This window comes from Chlorocebus sabaeus, chromosome 9 (genome assembly GCF_047675955.1).
Source record: "Chlorocebus sabaeus isolate Y175 chromosome 9, mChlSab1.0.hap1, whole genome shotgun sequence".
Taxonomy (NCBI): domain Eukaryota; kingdom Metazoa; phylum Chordata; class Mammalia; order Primates; family Cercopithecidae; genus Chlorocebus; species Chlorocebus sabaeus.
In genome coordinates this window covers 100,673,586-100,687,687 of record NC_132912.1, presented here as the reverse complement: position 1 = coordinate 100,687,687, position 14,102 = coordinate 100,673,586, and the positions used below count along the sequence as shown (strand labels likewise).

General features: G+C 52.5%; 1 protein-coding gene across 3 annotated transcripts in view; it reads left to right on the top strand.

Annotated features, from left to right (window-relative positions):
* CRTAC1 (cartilage acidic protein 1) overlaps positions 1-14,102 on the top strand; it is a 165,684-nt gene that overhangs the window by 106,466 nt on the left and 45,116 nt on the right. For all 3 annotated transcript variants that reach the window (XM_073019241.1, XM_007963771.3, XM_007963774.3), the window contains exons 4-5: positions 1,453-1,589; positions 7,198-7,354. In XM_073019241.1, the coding sequence (XP_072875342.1) occupies positions 1,453-1,589; positions 7,198-7,354 (294 nt within the window). The remainder of the gene's footprint in view (positions 1-1,452; positions 1,590-7,197; positions 7,355-14,102) is intronic.

The following is a 14,102-nucleotide window of genomic DNA, read 5'->3' as shown; positions in this document are numbered from 1 at the left end:
ACACACCCACTCACAGAATCACTGGTTTTCATCGAACCCCTGCAGTGCAGGGCTGATGTCTCTAAAGAACCTTGGAAAGTAGTTCATCTATAACATGAGAAAAATCATTTCTGTCGAAAAAAGGCTACCACTTTGGTGGGGGGACTATCCCAAACCTTTAGTGTGCATCATCTCATTTATTCCTCACAGTAAACTTTCTGTAACTACTATCATCCCCGCTCCCAAGTAGGAAAACCGAGGCTCAGAGATACTGGGCAGCATGCCTCAAGTCTGGAGCCTAGAGGTAGAATCGAAGCAGAACCAGCGCTGGGGCTCCAGATAATTTCCATCACCCGGAGCTCTTGGTGCCCCTGCGCCATGCTGTCTCTCCTCAGTCTAAGCCTGCTGCCTTCTCCCTGGTCCAGACAGTCAAGTTCAGGGTTCTGTCCCCAAGCCCACTCTTCCTCAAGCTCACCTTCCCTGATTCCTTCAGCTTCTCCTCTCCCTGTGTTTCCTCTCCAGCCCAGGGGATAGAACGAGGCCCCCCCTAAACTATGAACACTCGGGGTCTTGCATTAACAAGAAATTAACTAAGGGTGATGGTGGAGGAGAGAGCTCTGCCTTTCAAGTGGTCACTTGAATGGGCTTACGGCCTCAGCCACCAGCAGTTATTCCCACTTCCCCAGAACAAGGCTTCTTAGTCACGAACGAGCTCCAGAGGGCCACAGACCTGAAATGACGTATGGCATATTGTGTGGTGCAAACCTGCAACTCCCTGAGCTGAAGGTCCTTCACCTCCCTCCAGTTCTCAAAGGGGCCAGTAATCCAAAAGAGGTGAAAACCACTGCCTTCTGAGGCTCCCCAGTCCTGGGACCAGGGGCTCCCAGAGCTGCCCAAACTCATCACACCCCAGGCAGAACAACCCCTCACTTCTCACCCCGTCAGAGCTCAACTTCCATCCCCTTCCTTAGGGAGGACTGCGACCTACTCATGAACCAGAACCATTTCTTCTGAGACCCAAATCAGGTAGGTCCTACGATCCAGTAGAGAATGTAGGGACAACACCTGGAGAAAGAGTCATCTTGGGTTGAGTTTGGATGTTACGGTTGAGTTTGGATGTTACGGTATCCAGTCCCAGGAGCTCCTTGATGCTGTTGCAGGAGAACGGGGCAGGGCACGAAATCCAGCTGCTGAGAGTCATCTCGGTCACACTGCAGCAGTGGCACTTCTTCCCTAGTTCCTGAGGTCTGGACCAGCCATCTTCATGAGACTCAGAGTCTCTTCCCTCAACTGGAAACATCTGAGTGCTCCCCAAACACAGAGGACCTCCTGCTTGAGGTCCTCCTTGCCGCAGATGACCCATCCTCCTCCGGTCCCAAGAACCTTGTGGCAGGTGCCATGAGACATACCCAGAGATCAGAACTGAGACCCTGATCCACTGTCCACCAGCCCTCCCTTTCCTCCTCTCTCCAGGGGTGGCCACATACACCGACAAGTTGTTCAAGTTCCGCAATAACCGGTGGGAAGACATTCTGAGTGATGAGGTCAACGTGGCCCGTGGGGTGGCCAGCCTCTTTGCCGGACGTTCTGTGGCCTGTGTGGACAGAAAGGTGAGTGCAGGGGTGCATGGGGGACCTGGGGAGAAGCCATGTGAGAGCTAGGAGAGGAGCCACTGTGTAGACGTCCCCTGACAGAGTGGCAGCTCCCACGGTGTCTTGGATAGATTGGGTGCTAAATACCAACAACTAAGACTTGCAGAATGCATTGTTTTGTACCTTTCACATCCTGTCTCCCATTCAGCCCTCCCAGAAACCAGTGAGGAAGCCAGCCAAGGGATCATTGTGTCCTCAGGACACTTGTGGGGATGGAAGCCTAGCTTGGAGCAGTGACTTGCATGGGAGCCCAAAGCAGTTGAGTGGTGTGGCTAGGACATGAATCCACCTCTTCTAGCTGTAAATCCTGCCTGCATTCATTCACTCAACTAACATTTACTAAGTGCCTCCTGTGTGCCAGGCACTGAGCTGTGGGGCCCTTCGTAAGTATTTACGGAGTAAATGAAGGCCCAATGGAGAGGTTCCTAGGTAGGTGAGGGGAGGGTTGCCTCAATATACAAGTAGTTTAGTTCATCAATAGCTCCTCCAACGTTTTCATGCCCTGTAAGTGCACCCTACACAGAGGTGCCCCACCCAAACTGGACGGGGAGGAAAGATGGAGTGGGAAGGGGCATGAGCCGCTGCAGCCATCTGCCCAAGGAGGGGGCAGCCGCCCACCCAGGCTTGGGTCCCAGCAGGCCTCGCCAGAGCCAGCAGCTTGCTGCAAAGGTGATTTATCCCTCCTGTCACCTGCTCCCCTGCCACCCACCTCCTTGGCTTTGTAAACAGTCATCACTAAATCAGGGGCCCAGCTGCTGCCCGGCTGCCACAAGAGTGTCTATGGCCCCCATTCTGGGGGCGGGGGCAAGAGGCTTGGCTCACTTTGGAATTGAGATGGCACCGAGGGGATTGGGGAATCAGTGTGAATCTTTACAGCAGGGGCCTCCAGGCCTTGGGAGAAGGCAGGTGCCAGGTATAAATATTTATTTCTTAACAAGCTGGTGCTGGGAAGAGAAGCCAAGCTGGGCTGTGAAGCCACATTTAGCCTGACCTGAATCTGTGCCACCTGGACTCCTGCCTGGTGGGAGGGGATGGGGAGGCAGCTCTGTGAACAGCCCCAGAGTGTGGGGTGGAGCTGGGGGGTGCCAGACTTGGTCACGGTTAGGGGCCTCTTCCCAGCCTCCTCCTGGTTTCCCATCTCACCCGTTCAGGACCAAGGCTTTTGACACTCAGCTAACGTGGGCAACTTCTCAGAGAACTGGAGGGAGAGGCGTGCAGGTTAATCACAAAGAGATGCACTCTGCCTAACAAGGTCATCCGCACACCCACGCATTTAACCACAGGACAAAGGCACTATGTGAAATGCAAAAAAAAAAAGGCCTGGCACGGCAGCACAGGAGGCAGGAGTCCAGAAGCTTGCTCACACCCTGCTCAGCCCCTGACTTCAGTCTCCCAGGCCTCAGAGAACTAGAAAGAAGCCCTACAGTCAATCTGCCAGCAGAGGAGGTTGCCCTCTGAGTCCAGCCACCGCCTCGGCCATCCCTGGCGCCTGAGGACTGCCAGGGGAGGAATGGAGAGAGGCCAAGGGCAGCCTGGAAGTTGAGAGAGGGTAATGCAGCACGGCGCAGGAAAACACAAGAGCAAGGACAACAGTAACAGCCAACACCTCTTACACTAGGGACATGCCACGCCTTGTGCTACAAGCTTTACCTCCCTCGTCCTACTGAGTCCTCATAAGACACCAACAAGGTAGATGCCATCACTATCCCATTTGACAGATATGGAAACTCGGGCTTTGAGAAATTAGGCAACTTGACCTTGATCACACATGAAGCAACAGGCAAAGCCAGGAATTGAACCTTGCCTGCCTGAAAATGAAGATGCCTTTTAACCCTCAGCCGCCCTGCCCCTGGGTGAAATGATAGCAGACACAAGTTTCTAACTTTATTACAGCACTCACCCTAGTCATCCTTCCTTAGCCCCATAGCCCCTATCTGGGGAGGGCCTTTTAATCTAGCCACCTGGTCAGTGGTTCTCAGTGTAGCCTCTGGGCCAGCGGCAGCAGCATTGCTAGAAATGCACATTCTCAGGCCCTGCCCCACTCCACCCTCTAGACAGACTGAATCAGAAACTCCAGGGGTGGGGCCAGCAATCTGGGGTTCAGCTAGCCCTGCAGGTGACTCTGATGCATGCTCAAGTATGAGACCTTTTGCTCCATAAATGCCTCAGCCCCGCCCCTACTCCACCACATGCTGTTCTCTCCCCTCTCCTCTTCCACCCCTCACTCGTTCTCTGCTCCAAACCCGGAACATCCGCTTGTCCTTTCTCGCCAGCTGCCTCATCACTCACCCACCTTTCTGGATCCAGCTCAAAACTGATCTCTTACAAGAACGTCCTCTGATCAATAATGATTATGCCTCATGTTTATATAGCATTTTTATCTTTTCAAAGACTTTTCACATACGTTGTCTCATTTAATCTTCTCAACAACCCTGCCAGGAAGCAGGGGGAATATGATCCCCATTTAACATCTGAGGAGATGCAGCCTGGAGGCAGCCAGGGATTTACCCAAGGACGACTAGCAGTTAGGGGCAGGCCCTAGACTGGGACCCGGGCTAATGGCCCTGGATCAGAGTTCTCAAAGTGTGGTTCCCAGAGCAGCAGTGTCAGCATCATCTGGGAACTTGTTAGAAATGCAGATTCTCATGGCTCACCCCAGACCTGTTGGTCAGAAACTCAGGGGATGGGGCCAGATGTTTAAAAAAAAAAAAAAAATCTGTGTTTTAACAAGCCCCCCAGGTGATTCTGATGTAGGCTAAAGTGTGAGAACCACTGCATTGGCCCCAAAGCTGCAGAAACATCTTCCTTCCCTTGGAATCATCTCACCCTCCCAGAATTACCGTGGTCAAGTTCACATGTGATTTTCTGCAGTCTTCTACAACCGTAACACATCTGTGTTTGTCAGTTTATCCCCCTGATAAATCAAAGTAAGGAACTAGGCATAACTGAATTTTGTAAATATCCTAATTTCTGGCAGAGTGAATTTCAGTCCACTGAACTTATTGCTCATTTGTTGATGAGACTGCTGCCAGCTGGTAGGGTTGGGAACGGTTTGTGATGGTGCACTTTCCTCTTTGGCCCCTTCATTCACTCTTCATCCAGTCATTCTGCACAGCCTCGGATGGCTGAGAACTTCTCAAAGTTCTCCCCTAATCAAGAAACCTTGTTAGACCAGGTGTGGTGGCTCAAACCCTTAACCAGCACTTTGGGCTTCCAAATCAGGAGGATAGATTGAGACACCAGGAGTTCAAGACCAGCCTCAACAACATACGGAGACTCTGTCTCTACAACAAACAAACAAACAAAAAAATTAGCTGGGTGTGGTGGTGCATACCTGTAGTCCCAGCTACTTATGAAGCTGGAGTGGGAGGATTGCTTGAGCCTAGTCGAAGCTGCAGTGAGCCTGAGTGACAAAGGGAGACCCTGTCTAAAAAAAAAAAAAAATAGGCTGTACTGTAAAGCAGTGTATCTCAAACTCAGTTTTGTACAGGAATCACATGGCAGTCTTGCTACAATGCAGATTCTGATTCAGTAGGTCTTACAGGGGGCGGGGGGTTTGCTGAGGGTCTACACTTCAAACATGATCCCAGAGGTCACCAATGCCACTGGTGTAGGGACCACTTTGAGTAGCAAGATTTGTAAAGCACAGATTTCTAGGTAGCAGCATAAAGACTCAGATAACCAAAAGAGAAGGAGCAGAGCAATCTGTAGGGAACAAATTTACCTCCTTCTCCAGCTTCACCCCTTGACACTCTCTGCCTTGCATTTTATATTCCAGCAACATTGAACTAACTGCTGTAGTTTCTCTACATACATCCTTCTCTTTCTCATCTCTACTTGGAAGGTTCTTTTCCCTCCAATTCACCTGACTGAGACTCCTTTAAGGAAAGCTTTTCGGAACTTCCCATGGTTAGGTGCCCTTCCCCTGGGTTAGGAGCTCCTCTTCTGGCCACCCAGGAAATCCTGTCCGTGCTCTCTGCCATATGCTTGTATCATTGTTGATACATCTGTGTCACCCAGGAGATTCTAACAGGAAACTCTAAGCTCCCTCCTTGGCCTCACCCACCAGTTAGACAGACTCATGTGGCTCTTCATCAGCTTCCTCAAAGAAAATGATCCCTTCAAAGACTGGCCAAGCACGGTGGTTTACACCTATAATTCCAGCACTTTGGGAGGCCCAGGGGGGTGGTTCACTTGAGGTCAGGAGTTCAAGACCAGCCTCACCAATATGGTGAAACCCCATCTCTACTAAAAAATACAAAACTTAGCCAGGAGTGGTGGTGCACGCCTGTAATCCCAGCTACTTGGGAGGCTAAAGCAGGACAATCGCTTGAACCTGGGAGGTGGAGGCCACAGTGAGCCGAGATCACACCACTGCACTCCAGCTGGGGCAACAGAGCGAGACCCAAACAAACAAAAAAATAACACACACACACCAAAAAACCCACAAAGATATAAAGTTGCTGAACAGTTCGGTGGAACAAGAATTGTGCTCATGGTGCCAATGGATGAGAAATTGAAGCAAGGAAAGGGAACCACCAGTCTTGTTGCCATGAGCTCAACAGTTTCTCTTAGGTCCTTTTAGGTTTATGGCTTGTCTTTCAAACTAGACTATAAGCAACCTACAGTCAGAGATTTTGTCTTAAGTACATTTATAACACAGCACTTGGCACATTGTTGGAGCTTAAGAAATATTTACTGTCTAATTAATTGGAGGGAAGTGATGAAAAGGATGAGAGAAAAGCCAGAAACTGATTTAGAAAGTATATGGATCTTTTGGGAAGAAGTCATCCGTTGAAGAAATAGCACCATTATAACAACATGCAGAAGAGAAGAGTCTTTCATCAGCGGTGTTTTGGACTAGTGAAGAGAATGACTCTTGCACAGAGGAGCTGGTGCCCAAGGCTGCTCCTGGATGCGAAGGGAAAAGCGAATCTTTGAGACAGTGTTATAAAGACGGAAGTGATATAATCTTTCTTCCTGGTAATACGGGGGAAATAAGGGAATGGAAGAGGGAAGTAGGACCCCTGCAAATCTGTGCCTCTTGTGCTACCAAAACAGGGGAATGAAGAAGCGCAGGGTGGGAACAGGGGGAGGGAGATGGCTCAGGAATTTGCTTGTCATCTTGGCTGGAGTGAGATTGAATGGAAGAGAGAGAGACTGAGAATAATGGGAATTGGTAGATCAATCAATCAGCAAATATTTATTGAGCAGCTACCCTGGCTGGCAGCTGGAGAGAGCTCAGCTGGAGGGAGGCACATTAGAAAATTGTCTATAAAAAGGTGGTTGTGGGGGAGAGGGAGGGATGTGTTCTTCTGGAACAGGATGGAAGGAGAAGCAGACTGCTTTGTTGTACGACTCCCGGGAGTGTCATTCACATGGCAGCCTTTGTGAAAAGCCCCTCTGGAAGTGCGCCATGCACGGCCTACAAGGCCATTCGCAACAGACCTGGGGAGAAGAACCCAACCCTGTGAAAGAGCTATGGTCCTACCTGGGGTGGGGCGGGGGTGGTTTCTGGGATGAGCCAAGGTGGGCCTGCTCACCGCTTCCTTCCCTTCTTCCTCAGGGCTCTGGACGCTACTCTATCTACATTGCCAATTACGCCTACGGTAATGTGGGCCCTGATGCCCTCATTGAAATGGACCCTGAGGCCAGTGACCTCTCCCAGGGCATTCTGGCTCTCAGAGATGTGGCTGCTGAGGCTGGGGTCAGCAAATATACAGGTACGCAGAGTGATGTGGGAGGCGGTGTGCTGGAGGGGCTGGGGTTGGGGTCCGGGGCCCTGCAAGGCTGAGTCTAATTCATCAGAGACCACAAGGAAAGGGTGGCCTTATGTCCCTGGGGAGGGGAAATAAAGGCTCTATGCCATCCTGCCACCCACAGAAGGCCTCTCCCACACTGCCTCTCCAAGCGTTGGTGAGATGTCTGGCAGGGATGAGTTTCAGGGCACCCAAGAGGGGACATCTGGCTTACTGGAAAATGGATGTGAGAACCACATCATCACAACATCATTCTCTCCCTGGAACCTCTTGCCCCACTCCCTCTGGTAACCTCAATGATAGGTGAGCAGGTTCTGTAGGAGAAAACTGACAAATCACAAAAGCCGAGATATAAAGCATTCTTTATTGCCAAATCGCAGATGAAATTATTTACTTACACATAAGCAACCAGGAATTGAGTGCTAAATCCCTAGGCTTCAGCTGGGTCCCATCTCGGATAACTGAGCTCAAAGAATTGTGTTCTTGTTCCAAAACCTCTCCAGCACTTTTTTTTGAAGGCACGCTCCCCCCTCATCTTTCTGGATGGGGGACCTATTGTCAGAGTCTCTGACAGGGAGATCTTTCTAGGCAAGGCTGTTTTTCTAATTCCAGCACGGCTGCTGACTAAACTCTGATAATCTGCCAATAGACTGCTGATGGCAGAGCAATCCAGTTCCTGTTTTGGGTGCCAAAAATCAGGAAGCCAGAGCTTTACACAACAACTTGTCATGTGAACTTAAGCCACACTCACACCTGACCTGCACTTGGGACAGACAGATCCTCTTGTTGGTCAGCCTTCCCGACATATCCATCCCAAAGTGTGCAGCAGAGGCTTCCAAAGTGACAGCCTTCCTCAGTCTGAATCCTGGGGCTGGAAGGATGGTTGAGGGGTCCTTTGGGGCACCCCCCTGCCTCCAGACACCTGGGTGGTGGCATCATCTCAAAGTCCTGCCCAGAAAGGGTTGTCACTGCCTCTCCTGAGTTTACGATGCCTTTCTCTAACCACCTTTCACCCTGGTGAAAGGGGGAGATTAATGTTGACCTGTCTGACAAAGTTTCTGGGAACAAATGACTAGACAATAAAATAGTTAGCACAGCTCAAGCCCCATCCAAGTGCCTGAGAGCTCCGCGCGTGAAGGTACCATGGAAAGGCTGTGTCAGTAATAAACCATGTTTCCCCCGGAAAAGAAATAAACATGCAGGCACTTCAGCCTAGATTTGTACAGTCAATTTTTCTGAATAGTTCCCAGTTCTGTGCACTGGGCTGGCTTGGCAATTAAGTGCCTTGATCTTGCAAGGGAAGGGGGTGCACTGAGGGGAGGAAGCACTTGAAAATGACGAGGTGGAAGGGAGGTAAAGACTAGGAGAGCAGGCTAGACGCAGAATAAAAGAATTTGGAGGTTGCAGCTGGGTTTCAGCACGAAGGGGGCATTGTTCATGCTGACTGGGCTGGCACAGAACCGAGGAGGGGGAAGGAGGAGACCCAGAGGAGGCAGCTGAGGAGCACGGTGGGGATGGAAGCACCAGCCAACTGTGCCGGCTGGGCTAGAAGGACAGGCAGTTCAAGGAAGAAGCAGCAGCTTCGGTGCAGAGGGAGGCCGGGGCAGCTGGCGTGCCCAGAGGACACGTTTGAGCAGCTCTGCAGAATTCCAAAAGCCATTTGGCTGACAAGAACCTATCTGGCCCGCCATGTTACTATTCTGTCGGCCCGCCTTCTCCAGCCCACCCTTTCCCTGCCCGCCAAGCCCCCCAACACTACCCTGCAGCCCCCCTTGTCACTCAGCTAATGACATATGGACATCTGGCTGGAAAACCAGCCCAGAGTTCCCCCCACCCCCGAGCCCCAGGAATGGACCCCAAATGTAAGGGCCGCCGTGCTGAGCCCGGCCTGATGGCTGAGGCTCTGGGCGCGTGGCCAGCGCTCAGCACCACTCCAGTGCCAGGGGTCCTGAGAAGCTGGGAGGGAAGCAGGCGGAAGGGGCAGGCCACGTCCAGATGTGCACTCAGGGAGCTGGGAGGTCCCTGGAGCCAAGCCACACAGCACCTGCCTGCTAGACAGCTGTACGACCTGGAAGAACCTCCCATTTTACAAAGAACAGAGCGAGATCCAGGGAGAAGGGACTCGCCCAAGGTCACACAGGAGGTTTGTAGAGAGCTGGCACTTAGAGCCCATCTCCTCCTGATGCCTAAACTGCCACAGCCCGCTGACCTTTCCGATGACCTCCAGCTTGAGAATCCTGCCATCCTGCAAGACGGAGGGGGCTGTGAGGGGAGGCCCACACCCACTCGGAAGACAGCCCCAGGCTGGCACCCGGACTTGAGGCAGCCCCACCCAGGTGGTTGTGGCTGAAGCAGCTGCCTGGCTGAGTGTTCAGGCAGCGGGGGAGGTCCAGCCACCCCGGGGTAGGCCGGGCAAAGGTGCTACCCAGGCACCGGCCCTCGGCCCTGCGGGAGGGGGAGGGGAGGCCTCCTCTCTAGACATTATCCATTCCCGTGGCTGCAGCTGCTCTGCTGGGTCACAGTGCCATCTAGTGGCCAGTGTGCCGGCTCTCGGGGGACTCGAGGGCCCCGGGAGGGTGGCCGAGCGAGAGATTGGGAGAGAGACTGGGGCAGCAGGAAGACCACTCTCCCATCCCCTGGTCCCCAGCTTCCCCAGCTGCTTGAGGCCTCTTGAAGCCAGGACAGTGCCGGTAGCTGCCCTGCCTGGGAATCCTGGAAATTGGGCTCTGGCCATGGCCAAGGCCCTGGCATGGAACCAGATGGAACCAGAGGAGGGAAAGATGGGAAGCAAGGGTCCTGCACTGCCTCTACGGTCCAGGCCCCACTGACCTTGGGCATGCCCCTCAGCTTCTCTGAGGGCATTGAGCTAGCAGGTGAGGGGACAGGATTTGGAGCCAGGCCACAGGTGCAGGTTCAGCCTACCCCGTGCATTACAGCCTAGGCAGTAGTGGGCACACTATTCTCCCAGCCTCAGTTTTCTCGCCTTCAAAATGGGACTGTTGTGAGAATGAAAGGAGGTGCACATGGGACATGGCTGGCACATGGCTTGGCATACGGATGGTGCCTACAGAGTATAGCAAATACCAATACCTCCTGCTCTGAGGCTTTGCCAGAGCAATGCCAGGGCCCTCTGCTGGGCATCTCCTGGGTATAGGGAGCACTGTGCAAGGCACAGGGAGGTGCACCAGAGAAACAGGCCCAGCCCCTGCCTGGGAAACATTCTCTGTATGTCCCCCCAAACCTCCAGTCCTGAGCATGGCCAGTGGGATCTTCATCCCCATCCCCCCTGGAGTTCATCTCTCTGCTCTCCTTCCCACCTGCCCGGCCTCCCGCAGGCCTTGCCTCCTCCCCAGGAACTCTGCATTTTAGCCTCACCCTTTGAGGCAGCATCTGTCCAGGCTGCAAGGTGGTGATTAAAGAAGCCTTAAAAGAAATTCAGAAAGAAAATGAAGGTGGATTTATGATGTCGGGTGGGGAGTTTTGCTGTTGGCTGGGAGCGGTGTGGAACAAAGCGGAGGGCAGACCTGATTTATAGGAAGTCATTATTGAAGGAGACGGAGACGCCTAGAGCCCAGCTGAGGCCTTCTGGCAGATCCTCACCAGCGAACTCAACCAGGGGCCACAGGGTGGGGGCCAAGGGGCCTCCTAGCTTCCCAGGCAGGCGCTGGGCTTTCATCGGGAGTGAAGCCGGATCTGACAGCCAAGGACCAGGCAGGGCTGGAGTGACAGGCTCCCAAGCCAGGGCCCGGGACCCCCAGGGAGTGCAGCATGGGCCTGCTGGGGTACTCAAAGCCCAGGACACACAGAGACCATTTTCCAGGGGTGTCAGATGCATTTGATGAGTATCAGGGGGAACATTATGTTTCTTTTAAAACAAACGCAGATATGTTACAGAATTGAAATGTAATTTTTGTGTGCATTTTTCTCAGCTAACACAGGAGATTTTAAAGAAATGTCAAGCCTGTGGCTAGCCACTCCAGGTTATACCCCCAGGCTACACCCCCAGGCTTTGCCACTGCAAATCCCTCCTCTGTCGAGAGGAAACAAATGATGGGGCCTGTCCTGCTGCCCCACCCCTTGCCTTAACATTCTGCAGACACAGGGCAGGAAGGACGAGGGTGGGTGTGTCCTTGTCTAATGCCCACCACACAGAATGGTCAAGTCCTGCACAGCTTCTGAAGGCTCCCAGAAGGCTTGGGAGTGGCAACACCAGCACCTACACAGTTATCTTGTCTTATAATTTTTCAGGAAATTTAGGATGAGAGACCCTGTTACCATCCCGTACTTGATCCTCACACCCCATTCTGCAACATGTGCACACACACACACGCACACGCACACTCTCTGCCCATTCCTGCACCACGTTTCCAGCATCTCTGCCCTACTCATTTACGATATCTTGGATGCTCTTGGCAGCCTGTGAATCGTGGCATCCACCAGAAACATGTTTCTGTTAAGGTTCTATTCAGCAGATGGCCAAGTTCCCCGGCAGAGGGGGCTCACCTCAGAGTCTCCGCTGATGCAGAGGGTGCAGGGCTAGATGGGCACGGGGATCGGCCCCCAACACGCTTATCCTGTGTCCACCCTGGAGGATTCATTCATTGCAAAGTAAGCTAGTAGCAGTCTTGGAGATCTTCTCAATTCCCACCCACTTTACAGGAAGGAAACTGAGGCCTGGAGAGCATGCTTCCCATGATCCTGCAGGAGGGGAGGCGCAGAGGCCAGGCAGGAACCGAGAGGCTTTACCTTAGCACCGTGAATCCGTGTGCTGCCTCATCCCTGGGTCCTCAGATCCACAGCTTGGAGAAGTTCAGCGGCATGCACACACCCTCTCCTCACCACCCCCCCTTTCCCTGTCTCACCCCCCAGTCCCTGAGGGCTGGCCCAGATGCAGTCTGAGAGATGGATTGCCTGCACCTGACTTGTACTTTGGTCTGCACTGCCAGCGTGCCAGGGCTCAAAGGTAGAGGGATGGTTCTTGAGGACAACCAAGGCTGCCCTATCAGGGTTGGGCTCAATAAACAGATCATCAGGGTGCCAGAATGTGGCTGGAGGAAATGGAGACCTCAAAGGGACATTTTTCCCTCTAACCCCACCCCCTACCCAGCCTGGCGGGCAGAGTGAGCAGAAGCCTTCAGCAGGGATGGGCAGGGAGGAGCACTCACACCCCAACAGCCGAACAAGGAGGCCTTTGAAGCTTGAAAGTGCTGGGAAAAATAAAGGGATATTATTCACCCAGCAGGTGGTAAATAGTCCCAGCTAATGACTATGTGGCACCTGACATTTTCCAAGGCACCTTCCAAAGACCAGCTCACTTAATATTTATGACAACCCCGAGAAGGAGCCATTATTATTACCACTCTTATGTTCTAGCTGAGAAAACAGAAGCCCAGGAAGGTTCAGTAATGAGCCCAAGGTCACACAGCTCAAATTTGGACTTTCTGACCCCCGGTCCTGTGGTGTCTCCCACCACCAGTGCTGCCTCTCCAGCCCCAAGAGAATGCGCTGGCCTCAAATTATAAAAGAATTAATTGATGCAAGGTGGAGTTAATTCCCTGTTAGAACATCATTCTCCAAAGCTAAATAAAGATGTTCCTAACAGCCCCCTGGGTGACCGAATTTGGTGTGTGCTAAACCTTAAGAGATGGAGGAGAGGGAGGGTGTGACAAAGGAGAGAGGAGAGGAGGGGAAAGTCCTGGTAGAAGACATTTACTGAATAATTGGCCTTTGACATTGGCCTGGTAGGGAGTAGGCATGGCAGCCTACATAATGATGGGTGGATTCTATTGGTTTGAAGATTTGCTTGTCGACCTGGGAGTCATCTCCCTGTGGCATCAGTGAGGGGTGCAGGTACCTGGCTGCCCCACCTCAGCCCCTAGTTGGGCCCCCATCGTTAAAGCTGCTGGGACTGGCGCCCAGGAGGCCAGCTTCCTGACTGTCGACTCACCTGCTCTCCAACTATGCAGCCAACTTGCCGAGAAGGAGGTGTGGGTAACATCTCTGTTATGGTCCGGTTGCCATGGCAATAAATTGTGGCTAATTAGTAGTGTGGTTACCATGGCAATTTTCTAGTAATTACAGGTTACAAATGGTACAAGGCTTCAACCCAACCCAATTAGTTAATTAGAAAAATTTAGAAATTTGTCCAAAAGGGAAATAACCTGCTTTGTAGAAAATGAAGGGAATGTGTCACAGCTTGGGAGCCAGAGGCAGAGAGGAAATTGGAGGATGTGGAAGCGGAGGAAGAAGGATAGAGCTGTGTGGAGGCAAGTCCCTGAGTCCCACCTGGAATTTCCAGGGGCCCGGGCAGGGCCAAGGGATTCTCACAGAAGCTGGTAAGACCGGGGCAGGGACAGCTGCCAGCAACCACTTAGTGGCACCTCTTTTAATGGACAGAGGTGGTGCCCAGGTTGTGACCCCACATCCTTTCCTGCTAGCTTTAGGACAGGCCTCTGGCAGCCACCCATGCCACTCCATAGCTCCCATCCTGAAGAGTGCATGCTGTGTCTTGGAGGACATTCCAGAGGAGCAATGTGAATTCAGTGGCTTCATTTTCATGTGGCTTGGGCTCTCTTTGGCAGCTAATGAGATTATCTGGGAGGAATCTGGGAGGCATCCAGCCCAGAATGTGTTAACTATGAGCGCAATAAGAGTGGCAGTGCCATCGCCCCACCCCATCTCCCTGGCCCCAAATGCCAGCTCTGATGGGCAG